Source organism: Amyelois transitella, chromosome 14 (assembly GCF_032362555.1).
Source record: "Amyelois transitella isolate CPQ chromosome 14, ilAmyTran1.1, whole genome shotgun sequence".
NCBI lineage: Eukaryota > Metazoa > Arthropoda > Insecta > Lepidoptera > Pyralidae > Amyelois > Amyelois transitella.
Genome location: NC_083517.1, coordinates 829,526 through 848,319, shown reverse-complemented (window position 1 = coordinate 848,319; position 18,794 = coordinate 829,526). Strand labels below are relative to the sequence as shown.

The window sequence follows — 18,794 nt, the reverse complement described above, 5'->3', positions numbered from 1 at the left end:
AAAGGATCGCAATTTTATAAGCATATCCCTTAGTCGCCTTTTACGACATCCATGGGAACGAGATGGAGCGGTCCTATTCTTTTTTGTATCGGTGCCGGGAACCACACGGCACAACCTGTCACTAATTGAATCTCAATTAGATCATTAAGCTATACCCCAACTGAACGTGGCATTTCAGTCTTACCGAGACTTGTTGTCTCCTTCTACCCCGCAAGGAAAAAACTTAGGACTTAACTATGTAGTTAAACATTGCACAATTGTGCAAGGCGTTGTGTTTAAGTTAGGTAGTAGGTACCCAACTCCAGAGAAGTGGTCCAGCAGCCTCCCACGTATCGGCGCGATCTCGCGCAGCCCCGCCGCCCACGGCCCGCGAAACCTGTGCGCTGCTGGCTAATTTTACACGAGGTAAAACCTGTTTCCTAACGCACCGCACCACAGGCGAAATCTCGATTCCGATTCCTATCTATTTAGTCTCGTGTATAAAAAAAAATTTTTGCAAATTTAACAATTTTTACAAATACATAGTAATTTTACATAATTACAAATTCAGGTCTTAATGCTCGCGAATGCGATTCCTATGGTAATAACATACATACATATGGTCACGTCTATATTCCTTGCGGGGTAGACAGAGCCAACAGTCTTGAAAAGACTGAATGGCCATGTTCAGCTGTTTAGCTTAATGATAGAATTGAGATTCAAATAGTGACAGGTTGCTAGCCCATCGCTTAAAAAAAGAATCCCAAGTTTGTAAGCCTATCCCTTAGTCGCCTTTTACTACATCCATGAGAAAGAGATAGAGTGGTCATATTCTTTTTTTGTATTGGTGCCGGGAACCACACGGCAATATGGTAATAAAGACTTGAGAAAAATCGAAAAGAGAAACGATAATTTAAATTCTCGCGCAGTTGCGTGCATAAATTCAAATATGCTTGCCATATTTATTTTACATTATAGAGGGGCAGGCAGTGACTATATCTTAACAATTGGCACGATCATTGCATGTTTCTTTCGATTTCTCCACAAGCATCATTGTCTTCATACAAGCTCGTCAGTTGAGGGTACACTTGACCTTTGGCCAGGACTTCCATTCACTTCCTCCTTAATTCACATTCGTCACTTTTTTCATGTAAGCTTATGAATTTAGGGTACACTATTAATCTGGAGGCATCATTACCACCAGTCATTAAATTCACATACTAGTACATAATAATAATAATAAAAAAGAACGAAATTTGGCACAGAGATTTTAAACTGAAAAGATTTGTATTTTTGTTTGTAAGGAATAAATTCCAAAACTACTAAACCGATTAAGACGAAAGAATAGGCCTTTAAGAGTTACGTGGCCTACTTTTTATCACAATATTGGGAACGAGGGTGAAACCGAGGTCGGAAAGCTATGTACAATATGATACTCAATCCAAAAAAAGTATTTTAATAAAATTAAAACAAGACTTCTAAAACACTAAAAACCTAAAAATAATTGAGAATGATATTAATGATACATCATGTCTAGGCGATAAGTGGGTTGGTACCAAACCTACCAACATCAACATCCAAGCTGGTGTCCGTTAAAATACAATCGAATTGAGAACCTCCTCCTTTTTTGAAGTCGGTCAAAAGCATCAAACTCGTATTGACGCACGCCGGCGCGACATCCGTCAACGAATTAGGATCTGGTGAATCGAGTATGTGTTACCGTGACTTCTGTTAAGGCCTTACACATATAAGAATGATTTAGGACGCGACATATGAATCAACCAACGTCACACAATAGTCCGTCAATGTGGTGGCTGCCTATCATCGTCCACAATAGGGTTGTCATAAGTATTTGTTAATTTTATACATATATTTGTAAATTGACGTCCGGTGAAAATGCTGCAGTGTAGTTTGTTCCGCCGCTTCTTCTACACATGCGCTTTGGAAGCGGTAGTAGTTATAATTAGATTTTAAGTGACGTGACGTCAATAAGTGGTACCTTTTATCCAATTATGAAATTAAATCTATACTACTCTATAAATATATTTACAACAAGAAAACTCTCAGGAACCTACAGTAACGAAGAACTAAGTACAAGGGCACTACCTATTTTAAAAATTTCTTCCAGTAGTCCCATAATGTATCACATTTCAAGCAATAAGTTTAATTTCATTTAATAGATCAGGCGTCACGATAAAGTCTTGAGATAGTAAGGCTTTATAAATGTCTCCTTCCTCCTGGAGTTAGTTCCAGTTACATCCTCACCTCTCTGGATTCCGGGATGCGTCTTTGACCATGACATGGATGGGTAAGACAGGCTTTGTTTGTCTGTCATCCGTTCGTCTGTTTCCGGCCTGACCGGTTTATAAAAGTTATTTGTATGTTGATCGAGACGTCACGTAGACTTTACGATAATACAAAATATTTTATGGGGACCAAAAAAAGGCTAATCTTTTTTTGAAAATGTTAGACAACGGAATATAGAAGGTGCCTTGATCAAACCAGGACAGTCCGTAAGTTCAGTTAGAAGAAGAAAATGCTGCAGTGCAGTTTGTTACCGCTTCTTCTGCACTGACGCCTTGGAAGCGGCAGTAAACCAATGTTGTTAAACCATACGTTTTGACAATTATTAAGCGATATGAAGAATCCTATAATAATGAATAAAAATTTTGAAATTTTAATTTGAAATTTGAATTATGAAATAAATGTGGATGAAATGAGAGAACTATGCGGATGGGTGATCGTGGCAAGTGGAAAGATGTAGTCTCTGCCTACGCCTGCGGGAAAGAGACACGTGATTTTATATATATGTATATATGTCCGTCCGGTCGGCCATAGACAACCCTATCCACTATAGCGGGCTCACGTTTGCGCGGATATAGCACCACTTTGAATTATAATGCGTATTGTTCTGTGTCCCCCCCCCTCCTCCTCGCCCGCCCCCGCATTCCCCGCGCCGGGTGCATTGCACTACGTCCCAACACTTGTCATAGAAATTTGTTCTATTGGACAACAAGATGGCAAGGTCAGATAAATAAATATATATATATATATATGTATATACGGAAAAAATTACTTACACAGGCTGAGTAAGATGCGGAGTAAGTTTGTAACTTGTTTTATGAGATACTCGATTATACACATATTCCGTGTGGTTCCCGGCACCAATATAAAAAAGAATAGGACCACTCCATCTCTTTCCAATGGATGTCGTAAAAGGCGACTAAGGGATAGGCTTACAAACTTGGGATTCTTTTCAGGCGACGGACTAGCAACCTGTCACTATTTGATTCTTAATTATATCATTAATAGAGTAAGATCCCAGAGCCGTCAGACACAACTTATTTTCTAAAGAATGGATCTTTCGATTCTCAGTAGTCTTTCATGTACTTTTAATACCTGCATGTTTGTGAGACTTGCCCGGTGACACCTGCGCAGGTACCAGGCGAGAAAGGTAACTAAAAATCACAGTTACTTAACTTAAATTTTTATGACTGATTTTTATATATATTTTATAGACTATTACTCTGAAGTCATATCAGAGAAGTCAGACGCTTTCCATGCGCCAAAACTTTTGTCAGACGCTTTAAAGCTCTATCAAAAAAAAATTAACTTAATTTATTTTTAAATGTCTGACTTTTATATATGTTATTCAGATAACTATTACAAAGTTGTATTAAATCAGTCAGACAGTTTGTAATGACCAAACACCCCTTAAACACAAGAATTACTCAGCCTCGAGTATGAGCGCGATAGCACAATGCGCATGCGCGTCAGAGTAAAATATCTAATATTTGAAAAGTACTTACTGTTTTCAATTTCATATTTTTGCATATCTATTCAAATACGATGAAATTTATAATTAAAATAATAATTAATCATTTTTAAAATAATATAATATATTGCATATAAATAGGGGAAAATGAATTTTTTTGTAGCAATAGCCTTTCAAAAAGAATTTTAATTTTATTTAAAAAAATATATCTATTATAATAATTTCAATAAAAAAATAATTAATTATGATTAATCAATTGAATAATTATTTTATTGTCTCTTTATCATCTTCATCATCAAAATAATCACTTGAATTTTCATCATTTATTAAATCTCTATACTTGTCCACTCAAGTCATCGTCCTCATCATCAGTTAGATTGTCGTTGCTGGCAGAATTTTCCGTAAAAATAAAATCATAAACAATAAAAAAAATAGTATAGTAATAGTAAACCTATAACATATAAATATAAGTGAAAGGCGACTAAGGGATAGGCTTACAAACTTGGGATTCTTTTTTAGGCGATGGGCGAGCAACCTATCACTATTTGAATCTCAATTCTTTCATTAAGCCAAATAGCTGAACGTGGCCATTTAGTCTTTTCAAGACTGTTGGCTCTGTCTACCCCGCAAGGGATATAGGCGTGACCATATGTATGTAGTCTAGTTTAATTTCGACACCACCGCAACGGCTTCGATGATCCAGTAGTTAGCGCGTGAGACTGTGAAGTTGGCGGTCCGAGTTCGAGTCCCAACAATAACAAGATATATATTAATTTAAAATTTAAAAATTAAAAAAAAAAATATTTTTTTTTGTGTTGTTTGAGTATTTATTAAAAAAACTGAAAATCAAAATACTACATATAATCATACGGTAAAAATATTTTGTCTGTAATTTAATATTTTGACTGAAACACTGTATGATTAAGATTCAACTCGAACTTTACGCGGACGACGTCGCGGGCAACAGCTAGTTTGCAATATATTATATTATTTTAAAAATGATTAATTATTATTTTAATTATAAATTTCATCGTATTTGAATAGATATGCAAAAATATGAAATTGAAAACAGTAAGTACTTTTCAAATATTAGATATTTTACTCTGACGCGCATGCGCATTGTGCTATCGCGCTCATACTCGAGGCTGAGTAATTCTTGTGTTTAAGGGGTGTTTGGTCATTACAAACTGTCTGACTGATTTAATACAACTTTGTAATAGTTATCTGAATAACATATATAAAAGTCAGACATTTAAAAATAAATTAAGTTAATTTTTTTTTGATAGAGCTTTAAAGCGTCTGACAAAAGTTCTGGCGCATGGAAAGCGTCTGACTTCTCTGATATGACTTCAGAGTAATAGTCTATAAAATATATATAAAAATCAGTCATAAAAATTTAAGTTAAGTAACTGTGATTTTTAGTTACCTTTCTCGCCTGGTACCTGCGCAGGTGTCACCGGGCAAGTCTCACAAACATGCAGGTATTAAAAGTACATGAAAGACTACTGAGAATCGAAAGATCCATTCTTTAGAAAATAAGTTGTGTCTTACGGCTCTGGGATCTTGGACTATAAGCCAAATAGCTGAATGTGGCCATTTAGTCTTTTCAAGACTGTTGGCTCTGTCTACCACGCAAGGGATATAGACCTGACTATATGTATGTATGTATGTTGATCATACACTGCGATGATAAGTTTCGGGTTGAATTTCTTATAAATTACATTGTTATATGTTATCTGTAATGTATGTAAGGGAAGCGCGATATACTGGTAAATTAACGCACAGATCTATCAGACAAATTAAAACATTATGTTTGTATATGGAGGTCGATCGTAGAAACTTTACAAAACTATTAACTTTTTGTTTCAATGCAATTTATTGCAACGATTTCTCGTCTAGTCAAATGGAAATTAAAGTTGGACATGGTCAATAAATTATTTCTCAATGTTCGCTTACTAATAGAATGAATCATTACCGAACAATTAATTATTCTTCAAAGAAATTAGTTCCTTGTGGTTTCCACTAATAAATAATAAAGGACCATAGACTTGATGAACACGAATTTTCACTAAGGGACACACTAAATTCTTCATTCTTGAAACTTAAAATTTAGAAATACAACTGGCATAAATCACTTTTCCGTGGATGTCGGAAGAGGCGACATAGGGAATAAGCACTTTCACCTATTGAGGCAACCATGTTCCAAACTGGGTTGGATTCTCATGTTTACAAGGAAGTAAAAACAAATTTTTTTTTGTAGGTCCTATAATTTTACATACAAAGAAGTCATTCTGTTTTGCTAAACCATTTAACCGATTTTTATGACATTTCAAATAGAGTTTTACCTACCTCCATTTCTTACTTTACATATAACGCGAGCGTAATCGCGGACAACAACCAGTTTTATAAAAAAGTAGAAATAAGAAGACACCAATATATAAAATCTTATAGTCATCTGAAATCAGACATATGAGCGTGGATTTTCAGACTTATCAAGACTGCTGGCTGTCTTCCCCGCAAGGAATATAGACGTGACTACATGTATGTAACACACCAAAGACAAGGAAACTCGTAATACAAGGGTTAACGGTAAACAATAGACAAGATGCGGAGCAGGAGGCAATACCAGTTTTAACAGCAGAGCGCACGGTTTCCGATGGATTAGAAAGTTAGTGATATCATTCGTGTGGTTTACAGAGACGATTGGGACCACTGCATTTCCCTATCGATGTCTTAGGAGACGACTAAAGGACCTACAATTTAATCAAGTTTATCTAAAAAAGTTATTTCAAAAGGTCATCATGTAAAATTGTGATAATTATATGAAAATTTAATCCATTATTTTATCTGGTGCTTCAAAATGTTTTAACACAATCCTGATTATTGCGAAATACGAGTTTATCTAATAATATAAAAGAGGACACTGACTTACTGGTTGACTGACATATCAACGCATAGGTGCGCCATTACAACCATGATCCTTGATTGAGTGAGTCAGATTTTTACATGAAGCGACTCCCATCTGACCATTTGCAGGGAACACAACTCATATTGGATCGTAGATACAATCAGTGACACATACATACACACAAAGAGCAGGTTTTCTCACGACGTTTTCCCTAACCGTAAGAGCATCGGTAAGCACTCAAACTAATGAACGTAACTTGAGAAAGTCATTGGTAAAATTTGAACCTGTGCCTCCACACGCATTCCTTGCGGATTTCAGTCGGGCACCTTAACCGTTCGACCACCAACGCTTAAGTATTCCAAGTAATCTATACTACTATACTAATAATATAAAGCTGAAGAGTTTGTTTGTTTGAACGCGATAATCTCAGGAACTACTGGTTCGAATTGAAAAAAATTGTGTTTAATAGACCATTTATCGAATAAGGCTATTTAGCATCACGCTGCAACTATTACGAACAAAGAAATAATGGCAAATGTGAAAAACGGTTAAAATTATTCCTTCTTGAGGGCTTCAATGATGCCCAAAATAACTATTCCGCGCAGACTAAGTCGCGGGCACAGCTAGTAATATAATATAGCTCAATTATCATAGTGGAAAGTTATAAAATTGTAATGTCGCATTCTACGCCGCTCGACGATGCTCGTTGCATTCCAACAATGGCACACATCTATAACATCGACGATTTAATTCGATTATAGTAAAAGCCATTGACGGCCAATTGCGGTAGGTCGCTGTTATACATCAATTTATCTTTATTCAATATACGCTTTACAAGAGCAATGTCATTATTAAAGTAAGTCGGCATATTATGTTTTATATTTGTAGTAAGGAAATTAACCTATAAAAGGTATATGTCAATTTGAAGATTTCACTATTCTTTGAAGAATAATAACATGTTTTGATAACATCTTGGCTTCAACAAAAGTAAAAGTCAGTAAAACATTCCTTCTATTTCGATTTTTTTGTTATTACATATTAGATTTTACAATACCTTTTTAATAAATAAATAAATAAATTAAAAAAAAAATAAAACAGAGCGCAAAATCATTCGTAATCATTACACAAAAACGGCGAACCCAATTGCTTAAGAAAACATGATATGCAATTGCAATTAAATTCCATTGCACTGCACATCATTGAACATTAAATAAATGATAAAAATCCGTATCAAAACAGTTTCTCATTTACTGTACGCATATAGAAATAGGTTCGGATTAATAACCTCACTTTATTAAAGCGGTTAAAAATGTAGTGCGCGCAGACGCCGCTCAGGAAAGTGGAACAATGAAGTACGGAGCGAACACTCGACTGCTGGCTATGAGTACATACATTGTTCGACAATTGTTTTATATGACGTTGTCCTGACCGCAATGATCAATATATGTATATCATTGCGGTCAGGACAACGAACTTAATCTTTATTTATTTCATTTATACATTTATGTACATCAAGGAAAAAAAGAATTAATTTTTGAATTTGAATTTCTCTTATTTTTTTAATAAATAACATTTTAGTACAAGTATCTTTTTACATTGCGTTCTTTTTTTTTTAGGTTTAAAACCGCTTCACCCGCGTTACGCGATGAACCCGTTTCCATATCGTTGAGAATTTTGGGAAATCCTCTCTTTGTGGACTTCTAGACTACATAAAGAACCATATATATATACCTACATGTCAAATATCAAATGTCAACCTAGCAATTTCCTTGGGCTGTGCGTTGATGTCAGTCAGTCACCTTCATCTTTTACAACATGTGTATAACCCAATTTTGAATTCGTAACGCCATTGTCTGTAGTTTTTCTAAACTATAATTCGTAATAGGATTTTTTTATAATGTAAATTTTACGCACATCAATTAAAAAAGTATAAATAACAAATATATTCGAAGTCTTCGTGACTCCATTTTAGTTATTTTACTTTAATTTACTGCAGTTTACTGCTGTTCTGCCGCTTCTTCTACACATGCGCTTTGGAAGCGGTAGTAGTTATAATTAGATTTAAGTGATGTGACGTCAATAAGTGATAACTTGAATCGAATTTTGAAAATAAATCTATTCTATTTAAGTAAGTTTATTTTACTTCGATTTTAGTTTTACATACATACATACATAAAATCACGCCTCTTTCCCGGAGGGGTAGGCAGAGACTACCTCTTTCCACTTGCCACGATCTCTGCATACTTCTTTCGCTTCGTCCACATTCATAACTCTCTTCATACAAGCTCGGCGGTTTCGGGTACTTTTGACCTGACCCTTTACCAGGACGTCCTTAATTTGATCAAGATACGTTCGTCTAGGTCTTCCCACTCCGACCTTTCCCTCCACACTCTCCTTGTATATCTGCTTAGTCAACCTGCTTTCATTCATCCTCTCCACATGACCGAACCATCTTAACATACCCTTTTCTATTCCTGTAACTACATCTTCTTTCACATCACAACATTCCCTTATCACGCTGTTCCTTATCCTGTCACTCAATTTCACACCCATCATACTCCTTAACGCTCTCATTTCCACTGCATTTATTCTGCTTTCATGCTTCTTTTGCCATACCCAACTTTCACTCCCATACATTAATGTCGGGACCAACACGCCCCTGTGCACAGCCAGTCGAGCCTTTTTGGATAGTTTCTGACTGCTCATAAAGGCATGCAAAGCTCCATTCACCATGTTCCCCGCGTTCACTCTCCTTTCAATATCACTATCATACTTGCCATCTGATGTAAACTTTGATCCTAGATATACAAACTCTTTCACTTGCTCCACTTTTTCTCCTCCAATCAAAATATTACATGCTGTCATTTCTTTCTCCATTTCAAAAACCAGTGTTTTAGTTTTACTTACGTTCACTTTCATTCCTTTCTCTTTTAAAGCTTCATGCATACAGTTTACCATCTCCTGTAACTCCTCCGCTGATGACGCCAGTATAACCTGATCGTCGGCATAGAGCAGACATTTGACGAGTAACTCATTCATCCTTAATCCACTTTTAGACTCTTTCAAATCTGTCAAGCAGCTATCCATAAATAGGTTGAACAGCCACGGTGACGCAACACATCCTTGCCTAACGCCTTTCTCAATCTTAAACCACTCAGTGTGCGCTCCGTTTATCCTGACACAAGCACTCGAATCCTCATATAAGGATTTCAGTGCTCGTATTAAGAGACTGCTCACCCCATGCATAGAAAGTGCTGACCACAATTCATTCATTTTAGTTTTATTTTATTTAAATTTAATTGTGTAAACACAATAAGCATTTTTCTTTCCATACAACATATACCTAATATTTGGTCCGAACTTGACCAGAAATTGCACTAAGAAATAGTTACATAAGTCTTCATACGCGTTCTTATAAACCGCCAAAATAACACAGACTAAACACATAGAACACAAAAAACGCGCTAAATCTCCAGTTGGTTCAATTATCAAATATCAACGACTTACCTCTTCTGGAACTTTCTCTGGCTCTCCGTTAGTTTTGGGCTCTTCTTCCTTCTGCTTCTTCTCTTGCTTTGGCTTCTCCTTCCGGCTGAAACTGATCGACCGCAGCGACCATTTCTTCTTTACCTGTCACCAATGGAAATGCGATAATAATTAATAAATGAATTAAAAAATTAAGGTGACAACCTATATTTCTTTTTTCTACACATGATTGATTGATATTTACTTGATAAGAATGATATATAAACTTGCTATGTAGTGTACGGGCGTGATATGTAATTAAAGTTTTAAATACTTTCTTTTACTCGAGAAACAAAATATTTACAATTATAAAAGTGAAATTTGTGACAAAAACAATCGATGAAATCGAATGATATTTTTATATTTCTTAAAAAGGGATATATACCTTCAATATCATGGGATCAAGGTATTTATTTATAAGTCATGTCTTACGTTACAGAATCCATTGCTTTTTGCAAATAATAAAAAAAACAATAAAACAATAGATAGAGGCATTGTTTACAAACAACAAAAAAAAGGGTTGCCAATACCTTTTCTTTCTTGGATTTTTTGTCCCCTTCTGGGGCAGGCCAAGATTCCCCGTTCTAAACCATAAAAAAAAACTTTTCTTCCTCTATGTTTTTGCCCATGTCGACGTCACTAACAGTATACTCCCTCAGCCAATAGTAGCGAAAAGTCTAAATCGCGCAAGCAAAGTTTGGAGCATAAATACAACCTCCGACACAAAATCGTCAGTCGCACAGTTCCCCAGGAATCTCACCAAGCCCGGTAGAAGATCTTCCCGAACACCGATTCCTAAACAATCTGAAAAGAGTTTCAAATACCTTTTCTTTCTTGGGTTTTTTGCCCTCTTCCGGGGCAGGGGAAGACTCTCCGTTCTCCTTCTGTTCGCCGTTCTCCCCATTGGTTACTGCATTCGTCTCTTTCTCTTTATTCTCCTCTTGATCTTTCGTCTCTTTCTCTGTGGTGGCGTCCTTTTCGTTCTCTGGAGTACCGCTGTCTAGTTGTTTCTCTTTGTCCTTGAAGGAAAAAAAAACTTTTTAGATGACAGGAGTAAGAAAGCGAACAGTACAGTGATGCACATCAACTTTATGACGGGGTAATAAAGGCGACTTTGCATCGAATTTGGGTACATTCATGTGCCGTTGATTGTACATACGTACGGGACAGACACTCACGTTTATTCAATTCATTTAAGCTAACCAACTTATAAATAATTTTTGACTCCAGGCCCAAGAAAGGCCGTTTTAGACCCCAAAAGATTGAATGAATCGCAGGTAGGCAACCAACGGTTAAAACCTTGATAGATCTTTTGACAACGCGTAAACTATCCCTTACGAACCACTAGCTTTTAAGTCGACAGCTGAATATGCATTCGGGAAAATGCTGTGCGAAAGAGAGAGAGTATCAAAATCACTGAAATGGAAGCTCAGGTAGGCTCTATGAATCGTACATGCACATAGAAGACCTTAAGGTACCTGTTTACGCATGTAAATTTATGACTTTCACTGATGGTAAGTTATTCAGAAACAAAAGAAACATGTAAGCTTGATCGGTTAATTTATTCCAGGGCAAGGCCAATTATAGTAGTGGCAGAATACCGGCGACTTCGTCTGCGTTGACGACGAACCGCAACAGTAAAGTAGTTGAAATTTACAAAAAAAAGTATTTTATCTTTGATAACTTATATACGAACTTAAAAATTCTATTGACAGATCAGAATATGTGAAGTATTTAAAATTTTATCGAAATCAGACCAACGATTCGAAAGTTACCGCGTTACAAGCAAACATGCAAACATACAAAAAACAATGTTTTCGTCCCAAGTTTGTGGGTCGACTTAGAATTCGCTCGTTCCGTTAAATATTATTCATGGATAAAGGACGACTAAACGCATGTACAGAATGTATTTAATTAAAACTATTCAACACAAAAAATTTACAAAGGCGGACTTAATGCCGTTTGGCATTCTCTACCAGTCTGCCAGCTGACCAAACAGAAAAACTTCAAATTGGTAGTGCAATAAAATGCACATGCATACAGCAAAAACATACATTACAAACAAAATACATAACTTAATATAATAATAAAACAAATCTATACTAATATTATAAAGCTGAAGAGTTGGTTTGTGTGTTTGTTTGGTTGAACGCCCTAATCTCAGGAATACTGGTTCGAATTAAAAAATTCTTTTTGTGTTTAATAGACCATTTATCGAGGATGGTTTTAGGCTATATAACATCACGCTGCAACTATAAGGAGCAAAGAAATAATGGAAAATGTGAAAAAAACGGGGAAAATTATTCATCCTCGAGGGCTCGAGGGCTTCAATGATGCCCAAAATAACTATTCCACGCGGTCGAAGACGCGGGCATAACTAGTACATACATAAAATAACAAATTAGGATAACTCATTGTAAATCTGCCGAAGGATTCATCTAATGATATCTCTCTATGTAGGAATAATGAACTCTTGTCCGACGATTCCGTACTAAGGAAGGCACGTTAAGCCGTTAGTTCCGGTCGCCATCAGACAATCGTGATGTTAATCACGTCAGAGGCTGAAGAGTATTCTGAAGTATCGAGTGTTCTGACACTCGATAAAGAATTTTTGTACTCGAGAAAAAAAGACCGTTTTGACATAAGAACGCGGAACTATAGATTTCACGTTAGAATCAATAAGGATGATCTTGCGCAAGGGATAAAGACATAACTCTATGTTTAACTTATACATACACGTTTATATCCCTTGCGGGGTAGACAGAGCCAACAGTCTTCCAAAAACTGAAAGGCCACGTCCAGCTGTTTGACTTGATGAAAGAATTGAGATTCAAATAGTGACAGGTCGCTAGACCGTCGCCTAAAAGAAGAATCCCAAATATCCCTTATTCCTATCCCTTAATCGCCTTTTACGACATCCATTGGCAAGAGCCATCTCTTGCCTATGGATGTCGTAAAAGTCGAAGGTGTAGTGGTACTACTCTTTTTTATATTGGTGCCGGGAACCACACGTTAACTTACAATATCAACAAATTGAATTGCAATCAAAACGCCCAACAGGACATCGGCGCAAGAGCAGAGCGACAAGTTTACATTAACAAACGCGTTCGCCACCGACCAAGAAATACCTAAGGCTTAACTGGAATCGCGTGTTTATCTCGACAGGAAGTCGTGGGACGACCAGCACAGACATAACACCCATTACGCATTCCCCAAGTGTAGCAACAATGTGATGGAAGACAGTGCAAAATATAACATACTAGCTGTGCCCGCGACTTCGTCCGCGTGGAATAGTTATTTTGGGCATCATTGAAGCCCTCAAGGATGAATAATTTTCCCCGTTTTTTTTTCACGTTTTGCATTATTTTTTGCGCCTTATAGTTGCAGCGTGATGTTATACAGCCTAAAGTCTTCCTCGATAAATGGTACAAGTTGGAAATGTAATTAAAATTGGTCCTTCGATACGAAGATCGTCAATAACATCTGTCAAACATTTTCAGTGAGAACAACATTAAAAAATAATATATTCTATTTCCGACAAGGAGAAGTCTTGTCTATTTCTGTCACTGGTCAAAACCCTATCTCCACGTCCATGCACATCAGACATCAAAATTAAAGGCCATCATTAATGTTCAAGTAAAAATCGTGATCGTAGCAAGTGGAAAGATGTAGTCTCTGCGTACCCCTCCGGGAAAAAATCGTGATTTTATGTACTTATGCTATTAAAATCAAATCATCATACCGATTGTTCGTGTATGTGCGCGTCGCCGTTGATCTGAGGTTTGAGGGCGTCGGCGTCAGCCAGGGGCTCCATGCGGCCTTCGCCCCCGGCGCCGGCGGCCGCCACCTCCCCGGCGTTCTCGGCCTCCTTGCCGCTTATGTCGACCGAGCGCTTGCTCTGTTTAGCACCCATGCTAACTTCTGATCCACTGTTGAGAAAAAAAAATTTGTCATAAAACAATGTAAAATAGGACCACACGGTCATGTATCTTTCCTATAAATATCATAAAAGGCGAATAGGGGGAAGGATAAGAGGCTTTGGATTCTTCTTGTAGGCAATGGGCTAGCACTATTTGAATCTCGATTCCATCATTGAGCCATACGGTTGAATCTGGCTTTTCAGACTTTTTAAAACTCTTGGCTCTGCCAACCCCGCAAGGGATATAGACGTGATTGTTTATGTAGGTATGTATCACGTCTATTGTTGCGGAGTAGACAGGTCAACTTAATGATAATGGTATTCCCTGCCTTAGAGTATAACAAATTTGTAAGTGTGAAATTTTTGAGAACGAATTTAAAACAATTATCTATGTTCTATACAATTAAGTTATATTTAGAAACTTGATGCTTACTCGCGCGGAAAAAGCAAATGAACCGAAATATACTGTTCAGTTTAACCTGAATTTTCGTTGAAGGTCAATTATAATATAACGCTTTTATGAAGAATCGTAGAATACTGACTGAGTGACTGACTGACACACAACGCACAGTCCAAACCACTGAGTCTGTAGATATATATTTTCCTTCCTTCTGACTTTAGTACTGGTTACATCCTCATCACTCAGGAGAGGAGCCCGCGGTAAGCCTTTGACCATGGATCCTGGATTGGGTCTCAGTCAGGTTTTACACGAAGCGACTCCCATCTGACCTTTGCAACCTTTGCAAAAAAAACCTAACCCAATACGGGTTAGGTTTTTTATGGATCGATCATGGTTACAAATTCAGTTGCCTGAATGTGCAGGTTTCCTCATGATGTTTTCCCTCACCGTAAGAGCATCGGTTAGTATTCAAACTAATGTATATCACTTTCGAAAATAGTCATTGGTCCTTTGAACTATATATACTAGCTGTGCCCGCCACTTCGTCCGCGTGGAATAGCTATTTTGGGCATCATTGAAGCCCTCAAGGATGAATAATTTGCTCCGTTTTTTTTTTCTCATATTCCATTATTTCTTTGCTCCTTTTAGTTGCGGGGTGATGTTATATAGCCTAAAGCCTTCCTCGATAAATGGATTTTTCAACGCAAAAATAATTTTTCAATTCGAACCAGAAGTTCTTGAGATTAGAGCGTTCTAACAAACAGACAAAAGATATAAATTGGTCTATGACTGTATAGTAGTAAAATCACAGTATTAGCAACCCCACGATTTGCTATGCCATTTAGGTATATAGCAAACGTCGCAGTCGCAACTTCCAACGACCTCACTTAACCCATCAGACATTCTAATAGGTTAAGCGAAGTAATCACGGTTGCACATATTAAACGGTGCTATTTTTAGAATAACTTTGATCATGATAATAAAAAAAAACTTGTATTCCAACTAAATATAACTGAGCTAAATCTCGAGAATGGCTTGGGAAATTTTGATCCATTCAAAATGTCAACTGTCCGTCAAACTGATGAAATACCATTAAAAGGGTGAACATTGGGACACACTGGACATCTAGTTGCTTTAAGATTTAACATTATCATATTACAAACCAGTTTTCGAGCGTTGGAAGAGCACCATAATATGACAGAAACAGACAATTGAATCCGGAACAGATCATGAATACAAAACAAGTCAGTGGGTCAGGGCGCCGGGAATAAATGTTAACCTGTGACGAAAATAGTGTCTCAAAAGTGTCACGATGCAACTCCGGCGCATCCCAATCTCAACTCTTATTATTATATGCGCCGTGTAGTTCCCGGCACCAATACAAAAAAGAATACGGCCACTCCATCTCTTTCCCATGGATGTCGTAAAAGGCGACTAAGGTGTAGGCTTACAAACTTGGGATTCTTTTTTAGGCGATGGGATAGCAACCTGTCACTATTTTAATCTCAATTCTATCATTAAGCCAAATAGCTGAACGTGGCCATTCAGTCTTTTGAAGACTTGTGGCTCTGTCTACCCCGCAAAGGATATAGACATGACCATATGAATGTATAAAGTAAGTTTGTTTGTTTGTTGCTTCTACTTCACGCGTTATCTGCTTAACCAACCTTCTCAGAATTGCGCGTAAATATAATCTTCTGAAGAAGGACATGGGGTACTTTCATGCAGGTAAAAACTAGTTCCCGTAGGATTTGCGACAGACATACTTTAGTGGGTGGCGATGAATACGCGCGGGCGAAGCTGCCATTACATATTATTATTATTCTTCTCTGTTGGGCCATTCAAATACCGACCGGTGAAAATAAAAACTATTAATTGAACGTTGCATTCAGATAACGACATGAAAAGAATCTCTCATCTCTACAGAATGGCGCGTAGTTAACGCATTATCGAATGAACAATTTTAATGGGAACACACATATATTGTTGTATCCTGCTTAATTTTCACTACAATAGCAAGTTTCACGCATCAAAAACTAGGGAACGGACAGGAAACGCCGACGTACCGGCAACGGCACAATATTTATATTACAAAGAGGATGTTCGTGAAAACTTACGTGGAACACAAAGATTCTTTAAACTAATAAAAGTATACATGTAAAATATTGTTGAAAGTCCTAAGAAAACATTATTGTTTTACTTTCAAGATCGGAAACCTCAACTTGTAACACTAGCTGTGCGCGCGACTTCGTCCGCGTGGAATAGTTATTTTGGGCATCATTGAAGCCCTCAAGAATGAATAATTTCCCCCGTTTTTTTTTTCACATTTTCATTTTTTCTTTGCTATATAGCCTAAAGCCTTCTTCGACAAATGGTCTATTATATATACGCAAAAAGATTTTTTTCAATTCGTACCAGTAGTTCCTGAGATTAACGCGTTCAAACAAACAAACAAACTCTTCAGCTTTATAATATTAGTAAAGCTAATAATAACAATACGAAAATATTCCTCAACCACGGATCCACTAACAATTCAAGTCAAAGACACGAAAATCACAGATATAAAGGCTTACTCACAATTACCACCAAAAAGTGAGAGCAGAGGACGCTACGACTCCTGCGTTTGAAGCGAAACTGAGAGATAGAGCTTACAGTTATCGGAGGTCATTAGTGGAGGAATTCCTAGAGAATCAGTGCATTATCGTCCATTCTGCTCGTTACAACCAATACAAATATAAATAACAGTGACATTAGTCACGCAGGACCCGGCCCTTATCTCGGGGCAGACAAAAATATCACCACCACAGCGAGCGCGCGAGGAATACTTTGCATAGTGAGATTCGATAAATATCGAAGACTAGCTGTTGCCCGCGACTACGTTCGCCGTTAGAGTTCACTGATAAATACATAAAAGCTGGACCTCCTGTATAGCCCCATTAGAGGGGTAAGGAGTAATTTCGGTTTAGCAGTTTTTAAGTTGAACCAAGATATGATAAATTTATTTGCCAAAACATGTGTACATAACATATAAATGTATCTATATGATGTCAAAATTAAAATAGTGTTCCAACATGTTTTACCGTCATGACAGTATGCAAATGTTAACAGTACATAATGACAATATAATGCGATTTCAAGCCTACAGACATTAGAGAAAACCTAATTCGAATCGGAGCTATAGTTTTCGCGTGATGCGAGTACAAACATTCACATTTCTTGGCTTGTGTTGGTCTTATATAGATCCCCACATTGATATATGGCAATATCGTTCAAGTACAGACATCGGTCCGTTACCATTTTATTATATGTAAGTATAGCACCAATAGAATAAAAAATTGGGCCACTCCGTTTCTTTCCCATGGATGTCGTAAAACGCAACTAAGGGATAGTCTTATAAACATTGGATTCTTCTTTAAGGCGATGGGCTAGCAACCTGTCACTATTTAGATCTCAATTCTGTCATTAAGCCAAACAGCTGAACGTGGCTTATCAGTCTTTCAGGACTGTTGACTCAGTCTACTCCGCAAAGTATATAGACGTGATTATATGTATGTATGTATAGAATAGTAATTGTAGTTCTTGGTGAACTGGAACTATTGAAACTTCAAATCAACAAGATTAGTCACTCGTACGTGACTCAAGTACAAGTACTTATCCGAAGGCTTTTTATGAGTTGGAAACATTGTTATCACTCAATTGCAGTTTAGACGTCTAAAAATGCTACTCGAAATCCGCTTTTTCATAACCATTTACGTGGCAAGAAATGCGCTTTGAAAGCGGTAGTAGATATAATTATTAAAGTTAGGTGACGTCAATAAGTGACATTTTGAAAATAAATCTATTCTATATTTAAAGCATGATTTAATCTTCTTAAAACTGAAAATTGTAGGGTATTTTATAATAATACTTATATGGATAAACATCCAAGACAAAGGCCAATCAGAGATGTTTGAAAAATTTTGAAATATAATATTCGTGTCCTGCGCATTTTTAATAAAAGAACATTTATGGTAATTACACTATGGTTAAAGTAAAAAAATAATAATAGTTAGCTGCTATTTTACTATTCAACTTGGATTTGAATGCGGATGCGCGATGCTGATACGATCTTAAAAACTTGCATTTGTTTTTCTAAGTATCTCAAGTTGTTAGTTCAAACATAGTTAGTTAAAAAATGTTTGTTTGATTCACGAATTTTCAGGGAAGCGATTTACTTATCGAACAACTATAGCATTGGAGGAAACAAGTTACTCCGACCGAACACAAAAGGTCATTATGAGAGACAGAT

General features: G+C 36.8%; 1 protein-coding gene across 1 annotated transcript in view; it reads right to left on the bottom strand.

Moving 5' to 3' along the window:
* The window catches only part of LOC106129168 (A-kinase anchor protein 200), a 46,357-nt gene that overhangs the window by 19,936 nt on the left and 7,627 nt on the right, over window positions 1–18,794 (bottom strand). Inside the window, exons 2-4 of the mRNA XM_013327658.2 lie at window positions 13,930–14,116; window positions 11,012–11,206; window positions 10,170–10,292 (exon numbers count right to left, since the gene is read on the bottom strand). Of these exons, the coding sequence (XP_013183112.1) occupies window positions 10,170–10,292; window positions 11,012–11,206; window positions 13,930–14,100 (489 nt within the window). The 5' untranslated portion in view covers window positions 14,101–14,116. The remainder of the gene's footprint in view (window positions 1–10,169; window positions 10,293–11,011; window positions 11,207–13,929; window positions 14,117–18,794) is intronic.